The sequence below is a fragment of the Pollachius pollachius genome (genome assembly GCF_949987615.1).
Source record: "Pollachius pollachius genome assembly, chromosome: 10".
In the NCBI taxonomy this organism is placed as follows: domain Eukaryota; kingdom Metazoa; phylum Chordata; class Actinopteri; order Gadiformes; family Gadidae; genus Pollachius; species Pollachius pollachius.
The window spans coordinates 4,699,996-4,721,977 of NC_136943.1; the positions used below are offsets into that span (position 1 = coordinate 4,699,996).

At 43.2% G+C, this 21,982-nt stretch overlaps 1 protein-coding gene across 1 annotated transcript in view; it reads left to right on the forward strand.

The window, feature by feature from the left end:
- Positions 1-12,978: 12,978 nt before the first annotated feature.
- trpc7b (transient receptor potential cation channel, subfamily C, member 7b) overlaps positions 12,979-21,982 on the forward strand; it is a gene marked incomplete at both ends in the record, with an annotated part of 51,448 nt that continues 42,444 nt past the window's right edge. The window contains one exon of the mRNA XM_079745223.1: positions 12,979-13,490. Coding sequence (XP_079601349.1) covers positions 12,979-13,490 — 512 coding nt within the window. The remainder of the gene's footprint in view (positions 13,491-21,982) is intronic.

Sequence of the window (21,982 nt, forward strand, 5' to 3'; positions counted from 1 at the left end):
TCCCTCTCAAATGTGTTTGCCTTCATTCTATGTGTCCGATGGTCTTATACGTGATCCATGTTCAGGGTAAAGGAACGTTTTAATACCACACCAGGAAAACGCTGGCTGTTTTTATTGAATTTAGAATACTAATGGCTTTACAATAATAAAGTCCACAGCTGTCTCCACCTTTAACATGTCTCCTTTGTGATTGCAATATATGGCAAAGTCTCAAAACCTCCTTATTAACTGTTGCTCTCAGTTCATCTCTATGGAGTTGTGTTTAGAGGTTAGTTGAAGTCTATGGCCTAAGTTGTAGTAAAATACATTCTGAACTCCTACCTTAATCTATGGCTAGATGCGGCCGCTCCACCTATCAGTGGTGGAGGAATGGGGTAATCAACATGACAACGGCCCGGGCTGCTCTCTCCCGCTTCATCGAGTTTTCTTGTGGCCTTGCATAAAATGGATGACTGTTCTATGGCGCCACTTATAACCATAGATATGGGGCACATGGATGTATTCCTCTGTCTCTAGGCACGTGGCCTTGGGTTGGCTGGCTCCAAAGTGTATGCCGTCATCTATTCCGGCATACACCAAAGCAAAGTTTCTAAATGTATATATGTTAACCTTTGCTCTATTTTGCTGTACGTTAAAGTGACAAGATTTATGAAATGAAAAACAGGAATGTTTGTAGTTTTGGCGGTGTGTATACATATCTATATATGTATATGTATATATATGTATGTGTATATATATATATATATATATATATATATATATATATATATATATATATATATATATATATATATATATATATATATATATATATATATATATATATATATATATATATATATATATATAGGCCTACATGCCCAATGGTTTAGCATGCTTTAGCTTTTCTAAACCAAGGCGATCAGTGTAAAGGGTGAAGGAGTGGGCAGCCATGGAAGGCTGAGTGGAGCGGGGGTGGTGTAGCAGGGCAGTGAGGGGAGGAGGGTGGAGGGATCGGGGGGGCAGTTAAGGTGAGCTGAGAGAAGCAGGGGGGGAGGGCGTTTGAAGCCATGAATCCGACAGCTGTGATGAACACTAATGAAAGATAATGACCGCCTGCCCAAATTAACATGCAGGAGAAGGGCAACACCATCCTCTATTCTTCTTTTAATCCTTCCTTCTCCTGCTGCCTCTCCCTCTCTCCCTGGCTCTCTCTCCCTGGCTCTCTCTCCCTGGCTCTCTCTCCCTGGCTCTCTCTCCCTGGCTCTCTCTCCCTGGCTCTCTCTCCCTGGCTCTCTCTCCCTGGCTCTCTCTCCCTGGCTCCCTCTCCCTGGCTCCCTCTCCCTGGCTCTCTCTCCCTGGCTCTCTCTCCCTGGCTCTCTCTCCCTTTCGGTGGCTTTAGGGGAGATGCCACTAATGAGTTTCCAGCGAATTCTAAACGTTTTGTTCATCGCTGTACTTGAAGAGTAGTACTAGTACTAGCTAAATCAGCTTTAAGAAAAAAAAACATCTAGCCTCATGCCAAAACATTCAAATTACAATACATTGATAACATTATGTAAAAAAGAAAATCTCTTTGTATAGTAACCCTTTGCTAATGGAGTTTTTCTGTTTATACCGAGAACTCTGTAGCCACAGTTGGAAAACTTTGAAATTACTCTAAACCACTTTCTCGCTGTGTGGTGCATTTTTCCCCCCTAATGCTTTTCACAAATTGCTACGGCTCGCTCACTAGCTCACAAGTTGTGAGCTTATATTGTCGTACAATGGCATATAAATGGTACACACACATTTATCAATACACAGCAATGTGATCAAATGTTGAGAGGCAATTCAATGACTACACTGAAAAGGAAAATAACCAATCCAACCAATCTAAAAGAGTAATAGAGTAAAATACAGAACTTTACAAAATAATTACTGGCCATTTTTAAGGACCCATCATTCGGATTCAGGGACGCTCCTGATCTTCTGAGGTTTAGTGGAGCAAAACCTTAACAGATATAATTTTATTTTAAAAGTCGCTCACACCAAAATTGAGTATAACTACGTTGGTCCAAAGAGGAGAATGTAGTAGTCTCATCATAAACGGCTCTTATATTGAGATACCTGTATTTTTGGCCTATTATCATTCTCTAGGCCTGCGGTTTTGTTGTCATAATATTCGTTCAGTGGTATATGACGTTAAGTTAGTCAGTTAAACTGCTTGTGGTGTTTTTCATGCTTATTTGGGGTTTTGAGGGACTAGAATCAGGGTAGGCTATATTCTGTTTAAGAAATAACCAAAATGACGGCACATATGCATTTCAAACATGTGGACCAATGAGCTACATTTTTGTTCAGAATCCCCCTGCCCCCCAGTATATATCCCTATGTGCTTGTTTAGAACCACCGGCCATTATTCCATTTTCTGTAACATGCAAGCATATACAGCAACTACTGTGGCTTTTTTATACTTGGTTGTTATTCAAGTGCTGTGTGTGTGTGTGTGTGTGTGTGTGTGTGTGTGTGTGTGTGTGTGTGTGTGTGTGTGTGTTGAACAGTGTTGCTGATTTGTTTAAGGGTCATACTGTTTGTATGTGGGGGAAAAGGTTGTTCTGTGTTGAAATGTCAGTACCTCAGACCACTCTCTGGGTCCAATACCTGGGGTCGTTATGCTCCACTCTGCTTGGTCAATCAATAGACATCCTGTAAATACTGTGTGTGTGTGTGGTCTTAAAAATAGGTATTCTATACAACTTTTACGTTGTCACTTTTTCATTTCCTCTCTTCTTCCATTTTGCCGTCTTCCATCTTTAAGATGTTTTCCTAGGTGTTTTCTGAGTAAAACAATAAATATCAACAACATCAGTGCAATTGTTCTTGAATGCAAAAAGTGCAATACTTCTTCTTCCTTCTTGTTATGAGCTGGTGGTTGTTCTTGTTGTAGTTCTGATAATAATTTGGTTGAACACTGTATTTCTGAAAAGAATTTATGAATTATATTGTATCAATTGCAACACAGAGTACTCCTCGTGAAGCCTATGGTAAAGTAATTTCATGTTACCAGGCACCATGAATCAAAATGATTATTAAATGCAACATAATTATTGAATCAATGATTTAAAATCAATTCCATTTACGCTGCAGATGCAATGTGTGTTTAGAGGGTCATTACCAGCGTCAGATAAATGGTAAATTGCCCTTTTACTTTGTTGTGTTGACTTTTAAATGGTTGGAGAGAAGATGAATAATACAAAATCAAACACGCGCAGGTACTCACACACGCATCTTCCCTGAAACATCTGTTACCAACGGCCTTGGTCTTTGAAGACATTTTGTAGTACTTCTCTGGCGATGCACTGTTATTTAGTCCACAAACTCCATACTGACGCACATTTATTCCAAAAGACCAAAGTGCTATATTTCCATTGTTTACGGGTAAATGCTCTTTGGCAGAATCAGTACAAGACATCTTGACAGATTATATTGCTAATGGAGGTTTAGGTGACCAGGAGAGACGGATACGATGGGTTTATTTCGCAGACCTTTATCGTCCTTTTAGGCTGCTCACTGTGCACATACTGAAGGAGGATACTGAGGGACTTTGCTGAGGGGCTTGTATCTACACGGAGATGGGGGGGGGGGGGGGGGGGAGAAGACAGCGGGAGAGAGTGTGATGGAGGGGGGGGGGGGGGATATGGGGAAACAGTGAGACGAGGCAAACTGAAGATAAAGAGAATGTGAGAGAGAGAGAGAGCTATCCTATGGCACATTTGAGTGCCCACTGTGCATGTGCTCTGCGAGATAAGCCCGGCAAATTCACAGGCTTCTCCCTGCGCCTCTCCCTTCTCCCAGTGAGGTCGTGTCATCCTCTCACAAAATGTCAATTAATTCCCTCTCTCAACCACTTCTAAATCCGTCCATCCAACCAGGTTAGGTGGAAACGTCGTTTTTCAATTGACTGCCAGTCTCTCAGATTGTGCTTTTCAAGAGCAATTTGCAGCTCCCTCTTGTTTCTGTCTTGCCCTGTTCATCCCCCGTTACTAATGTTGCATGAACGGGGAATGAAAGGGAAGCAATACAAACACATGATGAGATCGATCCATCGATCCAGTAGACGAGGGGAATAACCGCGATGCCTTGCTGTGACAAAATGGTGCTTCTCCTCAAGAGAGGAAATACATTGCCCATGTAATGGAAGAATTGAGAAAAAGGAACTGGATTCCCCATTTGGGTCTCCACTCATCCGCTTCCATTCACCTTGGGAAGGCTATGTGGCTTGTTGGTTACATAGATGATAGACAAGCCTACTGTTTGTTTATTGCTATACATTCCTCTACAAACCAGGGAAGAAAACACACACATACTGCTACTCTCATTGCTTTTGTTTGGTTTTGCTCCTTCCTTCTGCTCCTTTCCTGGGCCAACACATCTCATTCCAGCCCTTCTTGGCTTTGTGGGCCGTAACCGTAACTCTATAGGCAGCATATGCACAATGACTCTCTGAGAGCAGGAGAAAAGTCCATCCATATTTTACACAATGCAGCATCTCTGTGCCTGAATCTTCAAACACTGAATCACTCTCTCTCTCGCCCGCCTCTTTCTCTCGCTCGCTCTCCCTTCCTTCCTTGCTTTATTGGCTGCAAGGATTTCCAGTCTATCTGGGGGGGGGGGAGAAAGAGACTATGAGCTGAAAGCTGACACCTATTTGTGGAGAATGTGATGGACAGAGAGAGGCTGAGGTTGGAGGCAGAGCAATGGAAAGTGAGAATGGTAAAGGATACACATGATGATGAAGCGTGGAAAAGGAGAAACGCATGTGTGTGTGTTTGCATGAAAGGGATGTGTGCGTATGTGTTTGTCTTGTCAGGTATGTCCCTTAAGGTGTTGGTGTGTTGGACAGGAAATTAAAGCCATGATGCTGGCCATGGATGAGCACCTGAGACCAATTACCTGAACAAGTCAGCATTACCTGCCTGTCTGTCTGTTCAGGGGGGTCCTTAGACAAACACACACATTCAGACACTCACATCAACAGCTGTTACCCTCCATGTCTCTCATTCTCTCTCTCGATCTCTTTCTGTGTCTGTCACTCTCTCTGTGTCTCTTGCTTTGTCACTCACTCTCTGTCTCTTGCTGTGTCTCTCACTCTCTTTCTGCCTCTTGCTCTGTGTAGTATATACAGTATGTCTGAATATGTATATTTGTTTAGTTATTTGATTTATTATTTATTTTGTGTATATTATTTGTTAATCTTGTTCTAGCATCACAAACTGCAATACAGATCCTATCTCGCTGATGCAACTAGTAATAGTGCTTCATTAGCAAAGTCGATAAACTTTGAAAGAGGTTATTAAAGGAGATAGCATAGGCCAACACTGTAGCAAAAGTCTCCAAAAGCTTTGCTTTAATGAGTGCAGAGGAGCCACAAACATGGACGCCATGCTCTGCTGCTCCCCCGAGGAACTGTCCATCCCCTTAATCTTCTTCCATCGCTTCTTCTACTGCGCTGTGGCCACTTTTAATTAAAAGATCACTTCTGAAACTTTTCCCCTAAAACCATTCTGACCAGCTTAAATATTTTATACCCTTTTACACCTGCTGTTTTTGTTCTCCTACTTTTGGTTTGATGTTTGCTGTGTTTACGTATTGATCAGCGCTTAAAACAAATAGAAATACTCCAAATCTTATTTTTGATTTCTAAACCAGTTTAGGTGTCGGAGGAGATATGGTGGTGCCAACGATTATGACTGTTTCCGAGCTTTTGTATTGTCACTTTGTTCTGCTGCCAAACAAGGGTGTGTGTGTGTGTGTGTGTGTGTGTGTGTGTGTGTGTGTGTGTGTGTGTGTGTGTGGGGGGGGGGACTAAGAGATACTGGTAGGCACCTGCCAACACATCACAAGCCTGGCAGTAGCATTGGCCTGCATTTTGGAGGATACCACGGGGATCAGTGCAAATTAATATTAGAATGTCAGCTTATTAAAGTCAATAAAAAACCTGTAAGATGAAAAGAGAAGAACATCAGTTTTTGTAAAGGCAGAATAAAACATTCAGTAGTGTCCTGGTAAAGATAATAAACTTAATTACCATCCTCATCCTACTTTATGTACTATAACAGGACAGTCCTTCATGGTTTATTCCAAACATTCACGCCTCAACGTTCACCGGCCGTGCTGCAAAACGGGAACGTTAATGGTCGTACATCTGTCACGTTTTACTACCACCTCTATTTCATGTCTCTCTGGAAGAACATCAAACAAAACAAAGACATGCATCCTGCTTCCAACAAACAGTATTGTCATGGTAACAACAGCGTAGAATCCTTTAAACTGTAAAGCATTAAACCATGAAATCTAGTTACTTTCAAAATGAATAGACGGTGGCTTCTGACATGGAGGGCATTTCCCTTCCACGATGCAAGTGCCCTGCGTTTACATGCTAATAGTCAACTAACTGAAGGGTTTTGAATTTCAGTCCCCTAGTTTTCCCGCTGGGGTGAACAGTTTCACAGTCAGCACTTCAGAGAGCAAAGGCTTCCACAGCAGGCTTCCAAAACATTACGCTGGTGGTGGCCAACAGCAGTTTATCTGCAAATAAATGATATTTCAAGAACAATCTGTCTACTACCAGTTCAGTCCCACCCTCCCCCTCCTTCCTGCCAAACGTCACAGCTTGAACCATTGCGCCTTGCTGTGGATCAGGTATTTGGTAAAACCTATTTTGGGTAGTTCTGGTAATTGATAGCAATTTATTGTCGTTACAGAGGAAATTCGTTTTCACAGACATGGGGTACACTTAGTACATAGACACGGTACACAAGGCGTAATGATACAATACAAGACAAGGTGTGCGTGTGCTTCTGTAATTGCTTTGGTGTTGGGATAATGCAATGTGTGCGCAGTCCTTGGCCTTCACATGTTCACCATTGGGAAGATTTAATACCCTTTTTGGGGAACGAACTATTGTTGTGGAAAGTACAACATTTAAACGTCATTCTGCTCTTTCCTGATCCCTTGTTGGAGTTTAAGAGTTTTATTTATAACTTGAACAAAGTAATACAAAAGCCGAGCTGGTCTGCAGAACACCTGCTTTTCCAGTTTTGGCAAACTGTTCATATAGTCTCGCTCTGTGATTGCTCCCATAAGCCTAAAGCCAGGTTCGGAATCAAACAATGCCCACGCATGGCTTTAACATCAACCAAATTCTGTTTCTTACCGCTATGTTTATCGTCTTAAAGTACAACTTTCCTCCAGTTTTCCTACTCCTTTAACTTCACCTCCCCTTAGGGAACACCCAGTTCCCCTCAACCTCTAACCTCCCCTACCTTATCCATTCCTTTCACAACACCTTTTAACCATTAGGTTGTCTCGACCTCACCCAAAGAATTATATTGTACAAGGAATATAAGTACACACTGGTGGCACAGAACATTGGATTATCTTTTCAAGAAGCAAGAAGACCATTTTTTTTCCATGTTTAACTTGCATATAAGACGAGATAATAATTACAATCCTTCTAAAGTTATAGTCAAATTCTCCCACACTATCTGGAATGGATAAAATCATAGTATGCAATAATGTTTCTCAACTATGTTGTATTCTTAGCTTGTACAATGAGGAGGAATCAATCGATCAGGAAAAAATTGTATCTGGCTAGTTTGCTACGTGTCTGTCTCATCTAAGTAACGATGGCTGGTAAGAAAGTAGATGGGGGGGGGGGGGGGGGGGGGGGAGCTTGTCTTAAGCCTACTCTATCATCTGTTTCTGAGATGTTCCCTCATTTGGGATAACAAAATCTGTAAAACTCTAGGCTCCTTAATAATCTGCCACAAGGGACCAGAGAGAGAAGGTTAATCCAAAGTGTGTGTGTGTGTGTGTGTGTGTGTGTGTGTGTGTGTGTGTGTGTGTGTGTGTGTGTGTGTGTGTGTCTACTCACCAGCGTGTGTGTGTGGTATGTACACAAATGTCTACTCGGCGCTCCCTGTGGAATCTAAATCCCATTACCTGAAACATTTCTTTCTCCAGTCAGTGCTGGCAAGATGAGGCACGGATCAGGCCCATTGAAGACGTTGATGGCCCCATCTTTCATACACCTTCCAACGGAGGAAACCCTGACTGATCCGGGCTGCTCTCCTTCTCAGGGTCGTTCCGGCCTGCTAATATGAACGGTAAAATGTGTAATAAGGTACCATGTAGTAAGATGATACATCCACAGGGATCTTCAGTGCACCAGAAAGTGTTTCACATGTGGTCTACTTTCATGAATTTAAATCAGCTGAGCGGAAAATATATAATTGCAAATTAATATGGAATGAAGGCGGATTCCAGGGGGTGATGAATTTCTGATTGCTGTGCCTGTTTCATTTTCACTCTGCTTGTTTTATTGAATTAAATATATGTGGTAGCCGTGTCTGGGAGTGTTTACAATTTAAATGCAAATACTTCAAATTGCCTTTTTTTAATTGTTTATTTATTTTAAAAAATATTAATTTGTGTTGAATCTATGAATGAATAAAAATCCCAAAATAGTTTGAAATCATCTGGCTTTTTTACCAATGAGATATTCAAGAGCATGAGGGCTCTATTTCTAACAAATTAGACCAATATTATACTTTACCACTTGATTTATTCAAATCAAGCGGTAATTATTCAGTCCTTTCATCAGCTATCTACTGTTTGAGCAGCAGCCAAACTCGAAACAGTCCATACCTGCAGTATCTCATCTTTTCAGGCTAACGAGACATTTACCGTTGTAATCACATCTGGAACAAAGAAATAAGATTCAATATTGCAACACGTACCGTCACCAATTTCCCCCGGCTGACTCACTAGGGGGGCATGGACATCATATATTGGCAACAAGAGAATTCGCTGAGGCAGTGATTGAATTAAGTTTGGCATGCAACACACACGCCCACCACCCCGCTTATGTGGCCGTCTCATTCTCTCTCTCTATCTCTCCCCACCCACCAGGGCTAAGCCGATCCTACTCAGCAGCTTGTTCCGACCCTCTGAAGCTTTGCCTTGAACATCAACCCACCAATCTCATGATCTCTTGTAACAGGGTTCCTATGAGGAACCTTGAGCTTTGCCACCCAATTGCCATTTGTTAGGGGGACACACATGCCAAGATGAACACATGCACAAACAAATTGACCCGTGCACACACACATACACGGATAACGCGAGTCCACGCACGTACTGTGTTTTCTGCTTCATGACCTGTTTTGTCTTTTGAATTTGGTGCCTCTTTTTATTTCCTCTCGTAGTAATAGACTGTAGCTGCGGGTCAAGGTGTGACTCCTATGGAACGCTCCAAGGTGGGGCTCAGAAGACAGTGGAGGAGTAATGACTTCCTGTTATGTCACTTCCTGTACGGTCCGACTTAACGAAACAACTTGAGAATTAACTGCATCACATGCTTTGAAAACAGGGTTATAGGTTATTCATCAAAATGTGTTTTTTTTATGTGTGATTTGTGTGTATTATAAATATTATTTTTCATTTTTGCAGTGTGTGTGTGAATGGGTTGGAGCCAGCGCTTCCATTCAGTAACGTTTGAGCTTTAATAGGGATTTTAGAGGGTCTGTTTAGGACATTGAAGTGAACATTATAATAAAGTGTAGATTACAACATATAAAAACGAGGATGAAATGGAAGGCACACACACACACACACACACACACACACACACACAGACACACAGTGCACATAGCTTCCATTTAATTCACTGCCAGCTATAGCTAAACTTAATTAAGTGCTATGTCACAAGCCATTTATCAAACTCCAGCAAAAAGATATACGTTTTAAACACTTTTCCCACTCCCTCCGTTTTTCACACTTATAAAATATGCACGGTGGATGGATTCTATACTGCGACATTTACTTCTGTACTTAAAGTTCAGCACAAAGTCGCTTGGACTGCCAAAGCAAAAGAAAGAGAGAGAGAGTAGATATAGTGAGTTGGGCATTCACGTTATTATCCAATAAATTGTCCTCAAAAAGGTCGGCAGGGGTGGGAGCTTCCTTTGCCGATTGATTGGCTCCTCAGGCTGTCAGTCATTTGTCAAGAAGTCGTTAGAATTAGCATCGGGTCGATTGGCCCAGAGTGAGGCATTTGTTCACCTGACCTTCCTACTCAGACACATCAACACGGATTGCAACCTTGTTTAGACCTCCTGCCTGGTCATCCCCGCTAGCTCTGTCCTACCTGGTGTTTGATACCTGAAGTGAAATCATTAAGTTACAACTAGTGGTGCTTGTTGCAGAACCCACAAAACATTAAGAGTTGTTTACCCTCCATCCTTCTCAGTTCCATCCAACGGAGATCTGACAGAATCAGGCAAAATAATACATTCGCATTTTGGATTTGCCTTCTGGCTGAGCATGACAAAGCTGTTCTTTGAGTGGTTTGCAGGGGCGTTAATTATTTATTTTCAGGCCATACTGCCACAGCCTGTTACTACAAGGGAGCGTCATGCTGGCTTCCGAGTGTGTCTGGAGGAATCACTTTGTCACTTTGATGCCGGGCCACTGTCTCCAGCTTTAGCTTCCTGGTTTACCCGGCAGCTGCTCCATGCTGTGGGTCTTCCAAATCCAAATCATTCCACTTTCCAAACAAGCCAGAGTTTAAAGAATTTACTATAAGCATGCCATGGTGCAAAAAATGGTAGGCTATTTTTGTTTTTTGTGATTAATGAGACTTTTGTTATTGTTTATATGAGGGCTGAAACGATTGATCGGTTAATCGATTAGTCGATCGACATAAAGCGTATTGAACAAATTCTGATAATCAATGATTAGTTTAAGTAATTTAGCTAGTACAAATACTCGACATTTGCTGTTTAATGCTTCGGGAAAATATTGTTAAATGTTTGGTTCATCATTCATTCATCACCATTTAACATTTATTGATTGTGTTTTGCTCAAATCCTTCATCAAAAAATATTATTCATATTCACTGACTTGAAGAAAATAACCATGAGTTGCAGCCCTTATAAGGAGACATATGATATATAAGGTCATGTCCACCTTGAAGTGTCTGGGGAGGGGAGTGTCTGGGGATTTCTCGGATGGTAGAGATGGTCTCAAATTAGATTTTAGATTTATTTATAATGTCTGATGGCTGACGAGCTGATATCTGGCCGAGCGGGGCACTTCACTCTCTTTTGCTAGAATCTGTCTTACTTTCCCAAATTATTGATTGTGTCCTTGTCTGTTTCAGTCTTTAAGTATTCCATGATACCACCTAATCCCATCCCTGGAGGCTGTGCTGATCGTTATTGAACACCATACAGGTGAATTTGAATGTGTTGGGATGCGTCTCCACGACTTGGGTCGCTCTAGCGCAGGGATTCCGGATCCTTTCCCCCCCGGGATCCAGAAGACTGCTGTTCTGTGTCCGTGGGACTCGACCGCACAGAAGGATAGGATTAGCTGTTGTGACAGAGATTTTCCGCTGCTCTTGTGTTCCTTTGTTTAGGGTTAGGGTTAGGGTACTCTCCTACGTCCTCTTCCACGGATGAGGTGCCCTTGAGCAAGTAACCTGAAAACCCCCATCTGCTCCCCGGGTGCTGCACTGCAGCTGCCCACTGCTCCGGGTGTTCACCGGCTCCCGGATGGGTTAAAAGCAGAGAAAGAATTTCACCCAAAAAGGGACAATAACCTGGTCATGGTCATGGCGTCAACCTCTCCGATCCCGTCATGTTTTCACTGATTGGGAAAGGGCTACATTTGGGGTACCCTTTTTTTTTGTGAATGACATACGTTTTTCTCTGGCCTGGCATGAAGGAAGCTGAGTGCTAATTAGCGGTATGAGCTACAACTGCCATTTCCTATGAAAATGTTCTTTGCGTCTTGTTTTTGAACAAAGTGCTGGTTGAGAGCAGGCATTGTCTTGCTACTCCCCAGTCTCTCACCCCCCCCCCCCCCCCCCCCCCCCCCCCCCCCCCCCCCACGCCGAGTCTCCCCATGTTACACCGCTGCCTTTGTCCTCTTTACACCTTCTCCTTCCACGCCCCTAACACGTTGTGTGGTGGAGAAGATGAAGCTTGAACATGAATGGTGTTTCTTATCACACCGGTCCTCACTCAGAAGGACTTACTGCCGCCACCGGGTCCTTTGACGTTTAATGGCCTGACAACTTGAGTCTATATTGTGTGTGTGTGTGTGTGTGTGTGTGTGTGTTGAAAGCATGTATTTGTGTAGATGTGTTTGTGTGTCTCACTGTTATTGTAAAACACACACACACACACACACACACACACACACACACACACACACACACACACACATTATCCTACCGTTCATTCTTGTTAGTTAATTCATTAATCCCTAGTTTGTCTCTTGTTTTTCTTTAATTCAGTTGCTCACACTTTTTGGTTATATTTAACATGTTAGTCTGTTTTCGACTCCCATTCCCACTTACTGATGTGTGTGTCTGTGTGTGTGTGTTTGTGTGTATAGGAGTGCGTGCATAGGTCCAGGAAGTGCTCTCTACACAATCATGACTAATTCGATTCAGCATCAACACACACACAAACGCACTCATGCGCACACACACACGCATATGCATACATGCAAAAATCGATAGCTCTTCCGAACTATAGGTTTTTCCAAGAACACCACACACACACATAGAGACAGAGAGAGGGTTGAGAAACTACAACCACAGATTGTAGCATCCCGCATGCACGAATGATCTCTGACCAAGTTGATGAAGAAAGTGTTTAAAGAAACCTTATTTATTTTTCTCACTTTATTCCAATCCAAATCTTAAACAATAAGTACCTATATAAAAAAAATATATTCGCGATTTTCAGTGAGGAGAAAACGTGTTGCGCGCGCACTCGAAGGTCTTCTATCCTCGAGCGCAGCCTACCAAGTAGCGCGGGACTCGCAGGTGCTGCTCGGCCGAGGGGAACTTGGAAGGGTGCAACTTTAAACGTCTTTAAATGTCTTTAACATAGCTAGGGTCGTTTATTATTCAAACGTCTATGCTATCGACGAACTCTCACGATGGCTGACGAAGGAGAGGAAAGCGACAGCGGCACGGCGCGAGGGCAGTTCCCCGAGGTAACCGAGTCTCCATCCCCTACTAGGTCACCCGGTGCGCCCGGAGGATCCCCTCCACCTTCACCCGGGCCCTTGGACCTCTTCTCCTCGACATCTCCTCTACTTTGTGACCCGGAGTCGTCTTACCTGACGTCTCAGGAAACCGTTTACCGGTCTCCCTCACTCGGGGAGCCTGCGCCGACCTCAACCTCGCCAAAGTTCCACCGCCGCTCGAGGGACCCCGAGTCGTTTTCCCGCGCGCGGCAGGATGCAAGGCTCGCCATGGTGGAAGGCACGCGAGATGTCGACCCGTTCCCAGGTTGGAGAAGGGGGGACCCCGACGCTAACACTGGCCGTTTTCAGCACCGAGGACAGAGGTTTACGCGGACCCAGGACCCTACTGACTACGGGAACCACTACTCCATTCAGCCCGCAGACGCCGACCTGAACCCTGAGACCCGGCAACACCAACAAACGTGAGTTGGGTCATTGAATGCACTTATTAAATGTTTTTTTTTTCTTTGTACTCTATATTGATATTTAGAAACACGACCCATTGCATCACATCATTATCAACTTGGTGAAATGTGCCAATGCATTTGTAAATGTAAACGCAAATGGCATATTAACGCAAAGCATTGCGTCACCACGCTGTCTTCAGTTGAATTTACGTTTTCCAGCATTCTTCGTAGCATAAATGATAAGCAGCCCATATTAATTATGTCCTGTTCGCCACCATTCGAGAGAGAGAGAGAGAGAGAGAGAGAGAGAGAGAGAGAGAGAGAGAGAGAGAGAGAGAGAGAGAGAGAGAGAGAGAGAGAGAGAGAGAGAGAGAGAGAGAGAGAGAGAGAGAGAGAGAGAGGTCCAACTAGGATTAGGATGTAATGTGTTGGGCCTTTGAATAAAACGCACTACCCAGCATTGGCTGAATACCACCACCAAAGTATTGTTAGAGGTAATGCAACCGGTGCTTCTCAAAGCCAAGAACACTAAATTATGAAGTCACTGTGATCCTCTCATGCTTTCTGGTGCTTTAGGTCATGTGATTACTATATGCTCACAAGTGTTTCCTTCCACCATTTTGTGTTGAAGTCAGGTAGCCATGTTGTAGCTGAGGTCTAGTCCAACCCATTTAAAAAAACACCTGGAATCAGGATATACATTGATAGGTTGTTTTGATCAAAGGTCTTCCATTTTTACAGCGTGTGTACACATGGTATGTGTAAATGTTGGTAGCTATCCAAACAGCAGGTTCAAAGTGATTGATAAAATAACAAATTGCTTAAAAGTCAAATGTGTGGTGTGATAGATATATGTTCCTCATTACGGTACAAGGAGAAAATAAGAATTTACAGATGTTACATACGACTGAATATGCTTATAGTTTGTACGATACATTTCAGTTGCTCTCTTCTGTATCCATAATCAATTCACCTCAATAAATTACCTAGTTCTGTATATCTTGACACACTATTTAGGCGGCTGTCCACATTTGTCTAAAATTGATCTTGACTCCATTTAGATTAGAGATTAAAAGTGTGTAATTCCTTCAAATAAGTGTCATATACAGAAACTGCTGAGCAGTCACAAACGCTTGCCTACTGCTTAGCATTAACATGTGTAGCAGACTTGAGGTTTGGCCCCCATCTGCATAAATTAATTTGCATAATTTAATCAATATGATGTTGTTTTGTTTGCCCTCCATACAGCGCCGTACAGATAGTCTAGTGCAGAGTAAGACGCATTGGACTTTGCCACAATCTTTTAATGGCCCCTGCAGACACACACAAAGCACTTGACAAGTCAGTACATTTACATAATTAGAGCCGTGCAGATGTTGAATCTTTCTTTTTTTTTAAAGACGCATCTTCAACAAGCAACGTGGTTCTGGTTCTGACCGGAATCCCTCGTGAGTGCTCTGCTTCCCTGCATTGGCTTCATCGGCATTAGAGTCAAAGCCTGGCTGCTGAATATGAGGACACAGAGGGAAGCAAGGGCACCGGATCCGGCTAGGCTGAACACACTGGGGGAAAACCAATGAGCATTAGAGCGGTTTCACTCCATCCCGTCCACCCTGGTGTCCTTGAGTTGATAACCAGCAGCCCGTTTGGTCCTTGTGAATCCACTCATGTGTCGGGTGTGCGCGCATTGGTGGGTGTATTTAACCGTTTACTCACGGAAACCTGCTTCCGCTAGTGCTGCACGATATTGACATGTCGATTCACATTAGCAACATTGTGATATCTCATATGAGGATGTCAATATTATTTCCGATATTCTTTTGTATATTTTATATATAACTTAATAGAAGAATATGATACACAGTCAAAATAGAAAGGTGCCGGTATTTTCTTTTTTAAAACAAAGCGTCATCACATCTTCATCCTTATTGAAGCCCTTTGGGGGTAAAGTTAACAGTCAGAGAGTTCACCCTCTCAGAGAGCGAGAGAGAGAGAGAGTTCATACTGATGCACTCTCGGCCCTCTTCTTATACACATCAACCCAGAGACCCCACACGGGTGCTGGCTTTGAGGTGGCCGCCACACGTCCAATCCTGGCACAAGACTAGACACCGAACACAAACAGAGCCATTACGGTCACACTTCCCGAGACTTTTCAGAATGAGTGAAACCCATCATAGGAACATCAAACTGTTTGTTCACACCAAAAGCGAAGCGAATATTCTACCCTCACAAGTTTGCTGGCGCGAGTGTTTTGGAGAATATCTGAGGAGGAGGGGCTCTCTTGCGAACAATATTTCTTTCCGCCAATTCACTCTCAACCATGGCGGAGATAACCACCACTGCGAGTCTTTACTTGTTGTGAAAGTACCAGAGACAACGGAGAACCACACGCCGTCGTTTAGGGTTCATAATATCATCCGGAGGTGCACACAGCTTTTGGCTTTGATATTCTATGTAATATAATATAGATATTATAGAGCTCCGGGAGTCCACAAACGGCAACAATCACTTACTCCTCTGTTGCTGTTCAATCTGGACTTCAGGGCGGGAATGCTGATGGGCTGTCACTAAAAAGCATCAAGAGAAATGCGCGGAAACCTTCAAATATTCCACGTTTTTGCATTGACCTTGTATGGATTCCCTTCAATTTACGGAAATGTTACTCTACACTTTCAGAGACCCCATCAAAAAATGATTGCAAGACAATTTGAGGCATGGCCCAAACATGCAAGTCAGAACGCAGGGTTCCCGTGTGCATCTATCACACCCCCTTCATCCAATTGACCTGGGTCCTATTGAAAGGGAAGCCATGCTTTCAAGGAGTCAATGAAGGTCTTGAAACAGTATGAGGCTCAGCATGGCACATGGAGGATGAGTCTTCAGGGCCACCTACCTCAGACCATCAGAGAGTAGGTAGTCTGTAGTTCCTTCTCCCTATTGCCTCTAATCTTATTAATGACAGACTAATCAGCCTGAGATAACAGTTGATGAAGGCGTGAGGCTGGACCCTTGGGTAAGGTCCTGGTTTTAAGTCCAAGATGAATACCGCTGGGAGGTGGGATTTGGGGAAACACGGGGGAGTGGGTTGTAGCGAAGCCGGGAAAATCTAAAGAAATCAGTTTAAGTCTAAAGCTGTGGCAATCCTATCAAACCTTTCCGACTATTTACAAGGCTCTCAGAAGTTTGAGGCTTCTCCTTTCTAAAGAGGTTGATTATGACTGGCAAAAATAGATTATTATAACACGCAGGAGTCGATCGAGGGAGAGTTAGCCATTCAAAAAGCCTCAGAGTGCCGATAACGAGCTGGGTGAGATGTGAAGGGAGGGAAGAAGAGAGGGGAAGGGTGCTGCATGTCAGAGCTAAGCCTCCATCTGACAACAACTGCTCTGAGGTTCTTTTAGTTATTTGTCAGCGCTTACTTAATGCTCTCTGACAGTGAGGTGGTTACAAGGGTAAGTCGATGTTTGTTGGCGAGCCTTCTCAGAGTGGTTAGGGGTATTTATGACAGTATTTTACTGTCATAAGTAAGTTCTACCTACTAATACTAACAGTCTGGAATATAGCTAATAGACTTCAGTTACAATAACAGATGATGTTTCTCAAGTCCACAAGAACACAAGTACAGACCCTGATTGAGAAAAGGCTTCGACTAGGTCTTGGACCAGAGTGGATCTGAATCCCCTCTGACTTCCTCAACACAGAACGTGACGTTATATTGTAATTTGTATCATTACTGTAAATCACATTTAAGACCAGTTTAGCCATTTCAGAAATATTATGGGGACCTGCTCCAATGTCCACCTCCTCTGTTATATATAATTACTCAATGGCGCAGCCCAACTATTACATTATTAGTAGGGAACCCTGGCTCTCTCTTTCTCTCTCTCTCACGCACTCAATCTGCCTAAGCATGCACACAAATCACGTGGTATTCTCCGTAGGGTATGTTTGTTTAGTGGACCGGCTGCGCTCACACACATGCATGTGACAGACTGGACAACTGGCCAATGAAAGTTGAACGCCGAATTGCAGTTTCAAGCAGGCTCTAAATGGAACACCACCAAGCTCCACAGCCAACCGACTCAGCTGTCAACAACATAAATGCAATTTCAATATATTGTGCACACCCCTAGTTCCAACACAAGCCAGACTCCCCAATTGGATCCCCTACACGTGCTCTGGGTCAGAGCAGCGTAGCGGCAGCAGCAGAATCTATTAAGCCACATGCTATGAATGAAGTGGTTTGCCCATGCGTGGGCAGGTTAACATGAGCTAGCTGATTGCTAATTAGCTGGAGGACGGCGGATTACGCACAACAAAGGGGAGACAAACAGCTGTGGACGTTTCAGCTGGGAGTAGTGCCGGTTGGGTGACAGACAGTCCGACGAGACAGACAGACAGGAGTCGGACCGACAGTGTAGGCAGGCCCCCAGTGATGGGTCTTTCATCTTCTGGGCTCTGTCTCTTTGATGCAGCCTCCTTGTTTGGAATAGAAAGCCCAGCAGGTCTGCTCTCACAGACGCAGGATGGCCCCCTGTTTCTTCGCTTTGGCTGTGTTCTCCTGCGCCTGTGTTGTTGATGTTGAGTAGTCAGTAGGTTGGAAAGGGAATGCGTTTACATGCATTATTGGTTTCAAAGAGGACGAAACAAGCAGTTTGGCAGCTGTATATCTTTTATGGATTTGTTTCAAGAAAGAGTGGTTTGTTAGTGTGTGTGTTGTATATGTGTACATGAAAGGGAGCGAGAGATAGAGAGAGGTGGAAGTATTGATCGGTTCTTCGCTGACAAAACGTAGATTTACTGCAGTCTGCAGGCCTTTACCTTTTTATGATGGCATTTCGTTTTAAAATTAAACGACAGATAAATTGCCTGGCTATGCTATAAAATAGACAGTCATCGTTTTAGTGCATTAGTCATCGACTAATGCACATTTGGGTTCAAAAACAGAAAACTGTTTCACATTTTATTTCATTGGTGAAACGAATTACCGCCAACCTATCATTTAAACTCCTCTTTCACTTCAAAGGAGGGTCTTGGAAACTGAATATTTAATTTGAATGGCCAATGCAGCGTGTCCTATTTACATTTCACACACACCCTCGAAAAAAACTCACTCAGTTAGTATGATCCCTACAGAGGCACCGCTGCTAGATAGATAAATGTTTCACCCTTTTGCATCGATTGTCGGAAAATACAAAAGAGTATGAACTATGCTATAGCGAGCATATTTTATTGTTTTTTTCAATGTTGTAAATGTCTTTCGCTGTCATTACTGATCACTCGCTCTCATTGTGGTGTGGTGATCGTATCCCAGGACTGGGACGAAGCTAGAGTAAATCTTGGATATGTCTGAATATGGAGGACATTTTCTTGGGTCTTGAATTCCCCCTGCAACGTTGATGGTTTATGAAAAGAAGGACTATCGTGTTGAGTGCGCTGTCAGCATCTCACTCTGAGACGACTCGACTTGCTCTTCTTTGTGTGCAGAACCATTTCATCTTAGGGGGGAAGGAACATTTGGTGTCAGCTCTGTGCAGTCGGAGTGGCAGGCAGTGCAGTGCTGTCCCCTGATTACGTTGTATCTGTACAGAACAGACTGCAAGGAAGCTTTAAGCCCGAGGGACTTTACGATTTTAAAAAATAATTTAAAAAGAAGTAAAGGCAAACTTGTTTAGTAATTCCAGTCACTTACACATATATACGCTCACTGACTCACCGCTCACTCCTTCACTATCTCACACCTCCCTCTCATTCACTCACCTCAATCACTCACCCATTCATGGTCAGTGAGTCATTCACTCACTGAACCGATCAATTATTCACCCGCTCACTCACTGTCTCTACCCCTCCCTCCCTCACTCATTCACTCAGCCATCCACTCAGGTCCCTCATCACCTGTCTGCATAGAAGCAGTTCAGGAAAGTTTCAGTGCTAACCTATTCCCGACCGTCACCACATTATCTCATTTTGTAGCCTTACTTTGTAACTGTATTTACACATTTACATTTTTATTATGTTTAGACGATTTTAAATTCGTTTTTGATTTTGTGCTATCAGTATGTTGCATTATGAATTATGTAAATGTACTTTTCCAGGCCTAGGAATCCCTTTTAATCTTGGGAGAGAGCAGGAAAGGGAGAGAAAGTGAGAGAGAGAGAGGGAGAGAAAGTGAGAAAGAGAGGGATAGAAGGTGCTAAAGATAAAGGGTCCAGTAGGTGTTATCAGGTGCACTTGCTGTCACAGCTGTGCGGCGAGCGACTGGAGCCTGCTACTGGCAGGCATCCCCCGATTAGAAGGGAGAGAGAGGGAGAGAGGGAGCGAGAGAGAGAAAATATGCACACTACTTATCACTCTCTCGTTCTGGAACTTGCTGCTCTCACCTTGGTGTGGCCCATCACACTCGAGTGAACCCTGCAGATCGGCAGGTCAGACTCTTCGTCTCACTATAGGCTTGCAGATTCCGGCAGCACTCATCCCATCGTTTTTATTATCTCTAGTGCTCCCATGGCAAGCTGGAGGAGGAAGATGTTGCGGTTGTGTTCAGCGTTGAACACCAGTTTCACCAAGAAACTCACAGGCCTTATCAGATCCAGAGAAAAATATATTTCACTTATTATTAAATGTATGCGACCAGGATTTAATAATTAGTGTTTTGATGGGTGTTGATGCCTCCCTTTTAAATTGAAAGGCGTTCCATGTTGCACCCCCTCATGGAACATGATTGTATTCCCATGTACCTCGGCCCTGCTAGATCTTTAATCTCGGTGCACACAAGCAGGAAATGAATTTCACCACGAGTTTGTCCGAACTGACGGAATTGCCAACGTCCAATCAAATGGCTGGGCGCACTGCATCTCCCAAGGGCCTTTGCATGAAGCTAAGACGCCAACTCTCCCTGCCACCGCTTTCTACACACCACTAGCTAGCTCGCGCCACTCCAGCAATCCCATCATGCTTTGCGTTCAAAACGTTTCCATCCAAACTAAAATGGTTGGATGCAAAAGGAAATGCTGGGGGAATCATCAGAGTTGGTTCAGCGACATAACCTACACTATTTAACTATGATTTTTTTACTTGGTAGAAACTTTCATCCAAAGACAAGTACAGTGAATTCAGATATATCTCATTGAGGTGCAGGGTTGATTGGGCTCAAGGACCCCTACAGTTATCCATAACCAAATGATCATTAAAGCGATTTTCCCTTGGCTGGCTGTCACTCAGTCTCCTTCCTGGCAGCAGACTGATTGCCCAGACCGTTGGGCCTCTCACAGTAATAATGTAACTAAATTATATTTCAGAACAGATCCCAGGAAGAGAGAGAGAGATAGATAGATAGATAGATAGATAGATAGATAGATAGATAGATAGATAGATAGATAGATAGATAGATGGAGAGTTGAGTGGAGAAGATGGAACAAACAGGATTCATTACGAGACTAGAAGATGACCCAGATGAGCAGTCAGTCAAGCTAGTCTTCACCTCATGTGGGAAGCGACCAACTCTTTCCACGGCTGTGCATTCTCATCTGAACTAAGGAATAGCTCTGTGCATGTATGTTACTATGTGTCTATAATGTGTGTGTGTGTGTGTGTGTGTGCTTGTGTGTGTGCCTGTGTGTGTGCGTGCGCTTTTGTGCGTGCTTGTGCTTGTGTGTGTGTGCCTGTGTGTGTGTTTGTGTGTTCATGCTTAAAGCCTTGAAGAATTTTGCACATTTTCATCATGGCAGACTCTCAGTCGGCCATGATGAAGTAAATCAATTTCTTCGCCATCCCGTCAAAGTGATGTGAGGTCCTATCACCCTGGCAGTTTCCTTGATTGGGTTTCCAGCACCATTGTCATGTGATTATAAATGAATTGTTTTGGAAAGAGGATCATAGAAGAGGAGTCCTTCTGTTGTTTCAACAACCTTATTCTCTGACTCTTTTGTGGATTGTCTCCCTTTACTTCAAAGGTCCCTGCCACCAAAATCCAATAACTTTTTTTTATAATCATTTGTGATTTCTGAGGTGTGTGTCATCAGAAAGGACTAGAAACTTGACCATTGTTTTTTTCCACTGTCTACTCCAATGCAAAAATGCGAGAAAAGCCCCTCCCCTAAACATAAAGTGTTTTTTTGACGACCAAATTTGTGATGTGCGATCATGTCTAGTTTACTGTTTAACGCTGTTTGCTTTAGAATTGACGCTGGCCTCATTTCATCAATTGAAGCTACCACAATTATTAACCTGCACATGGGGAAACCTGTTATCTTTGTTTCGTATAATGTACAACAAACGAGATTGTTGTTTAATTATAAATTACTTGTCATTAATGCAGCTACACTGCCATACTGACACGCCCACCCAGCGTTACATTTCGCCTGCTTAACGTCTTCAGATGATGAAACGTTGAATTTTTCCATCTAGAGGGTTTATTTTGTGTACTTATGCCTATGGAGATTATAGCATTTGACTAATAAAGCTAAATGAAATGCATCCAATGGAAAGGGCCTTTAAATCCCGAG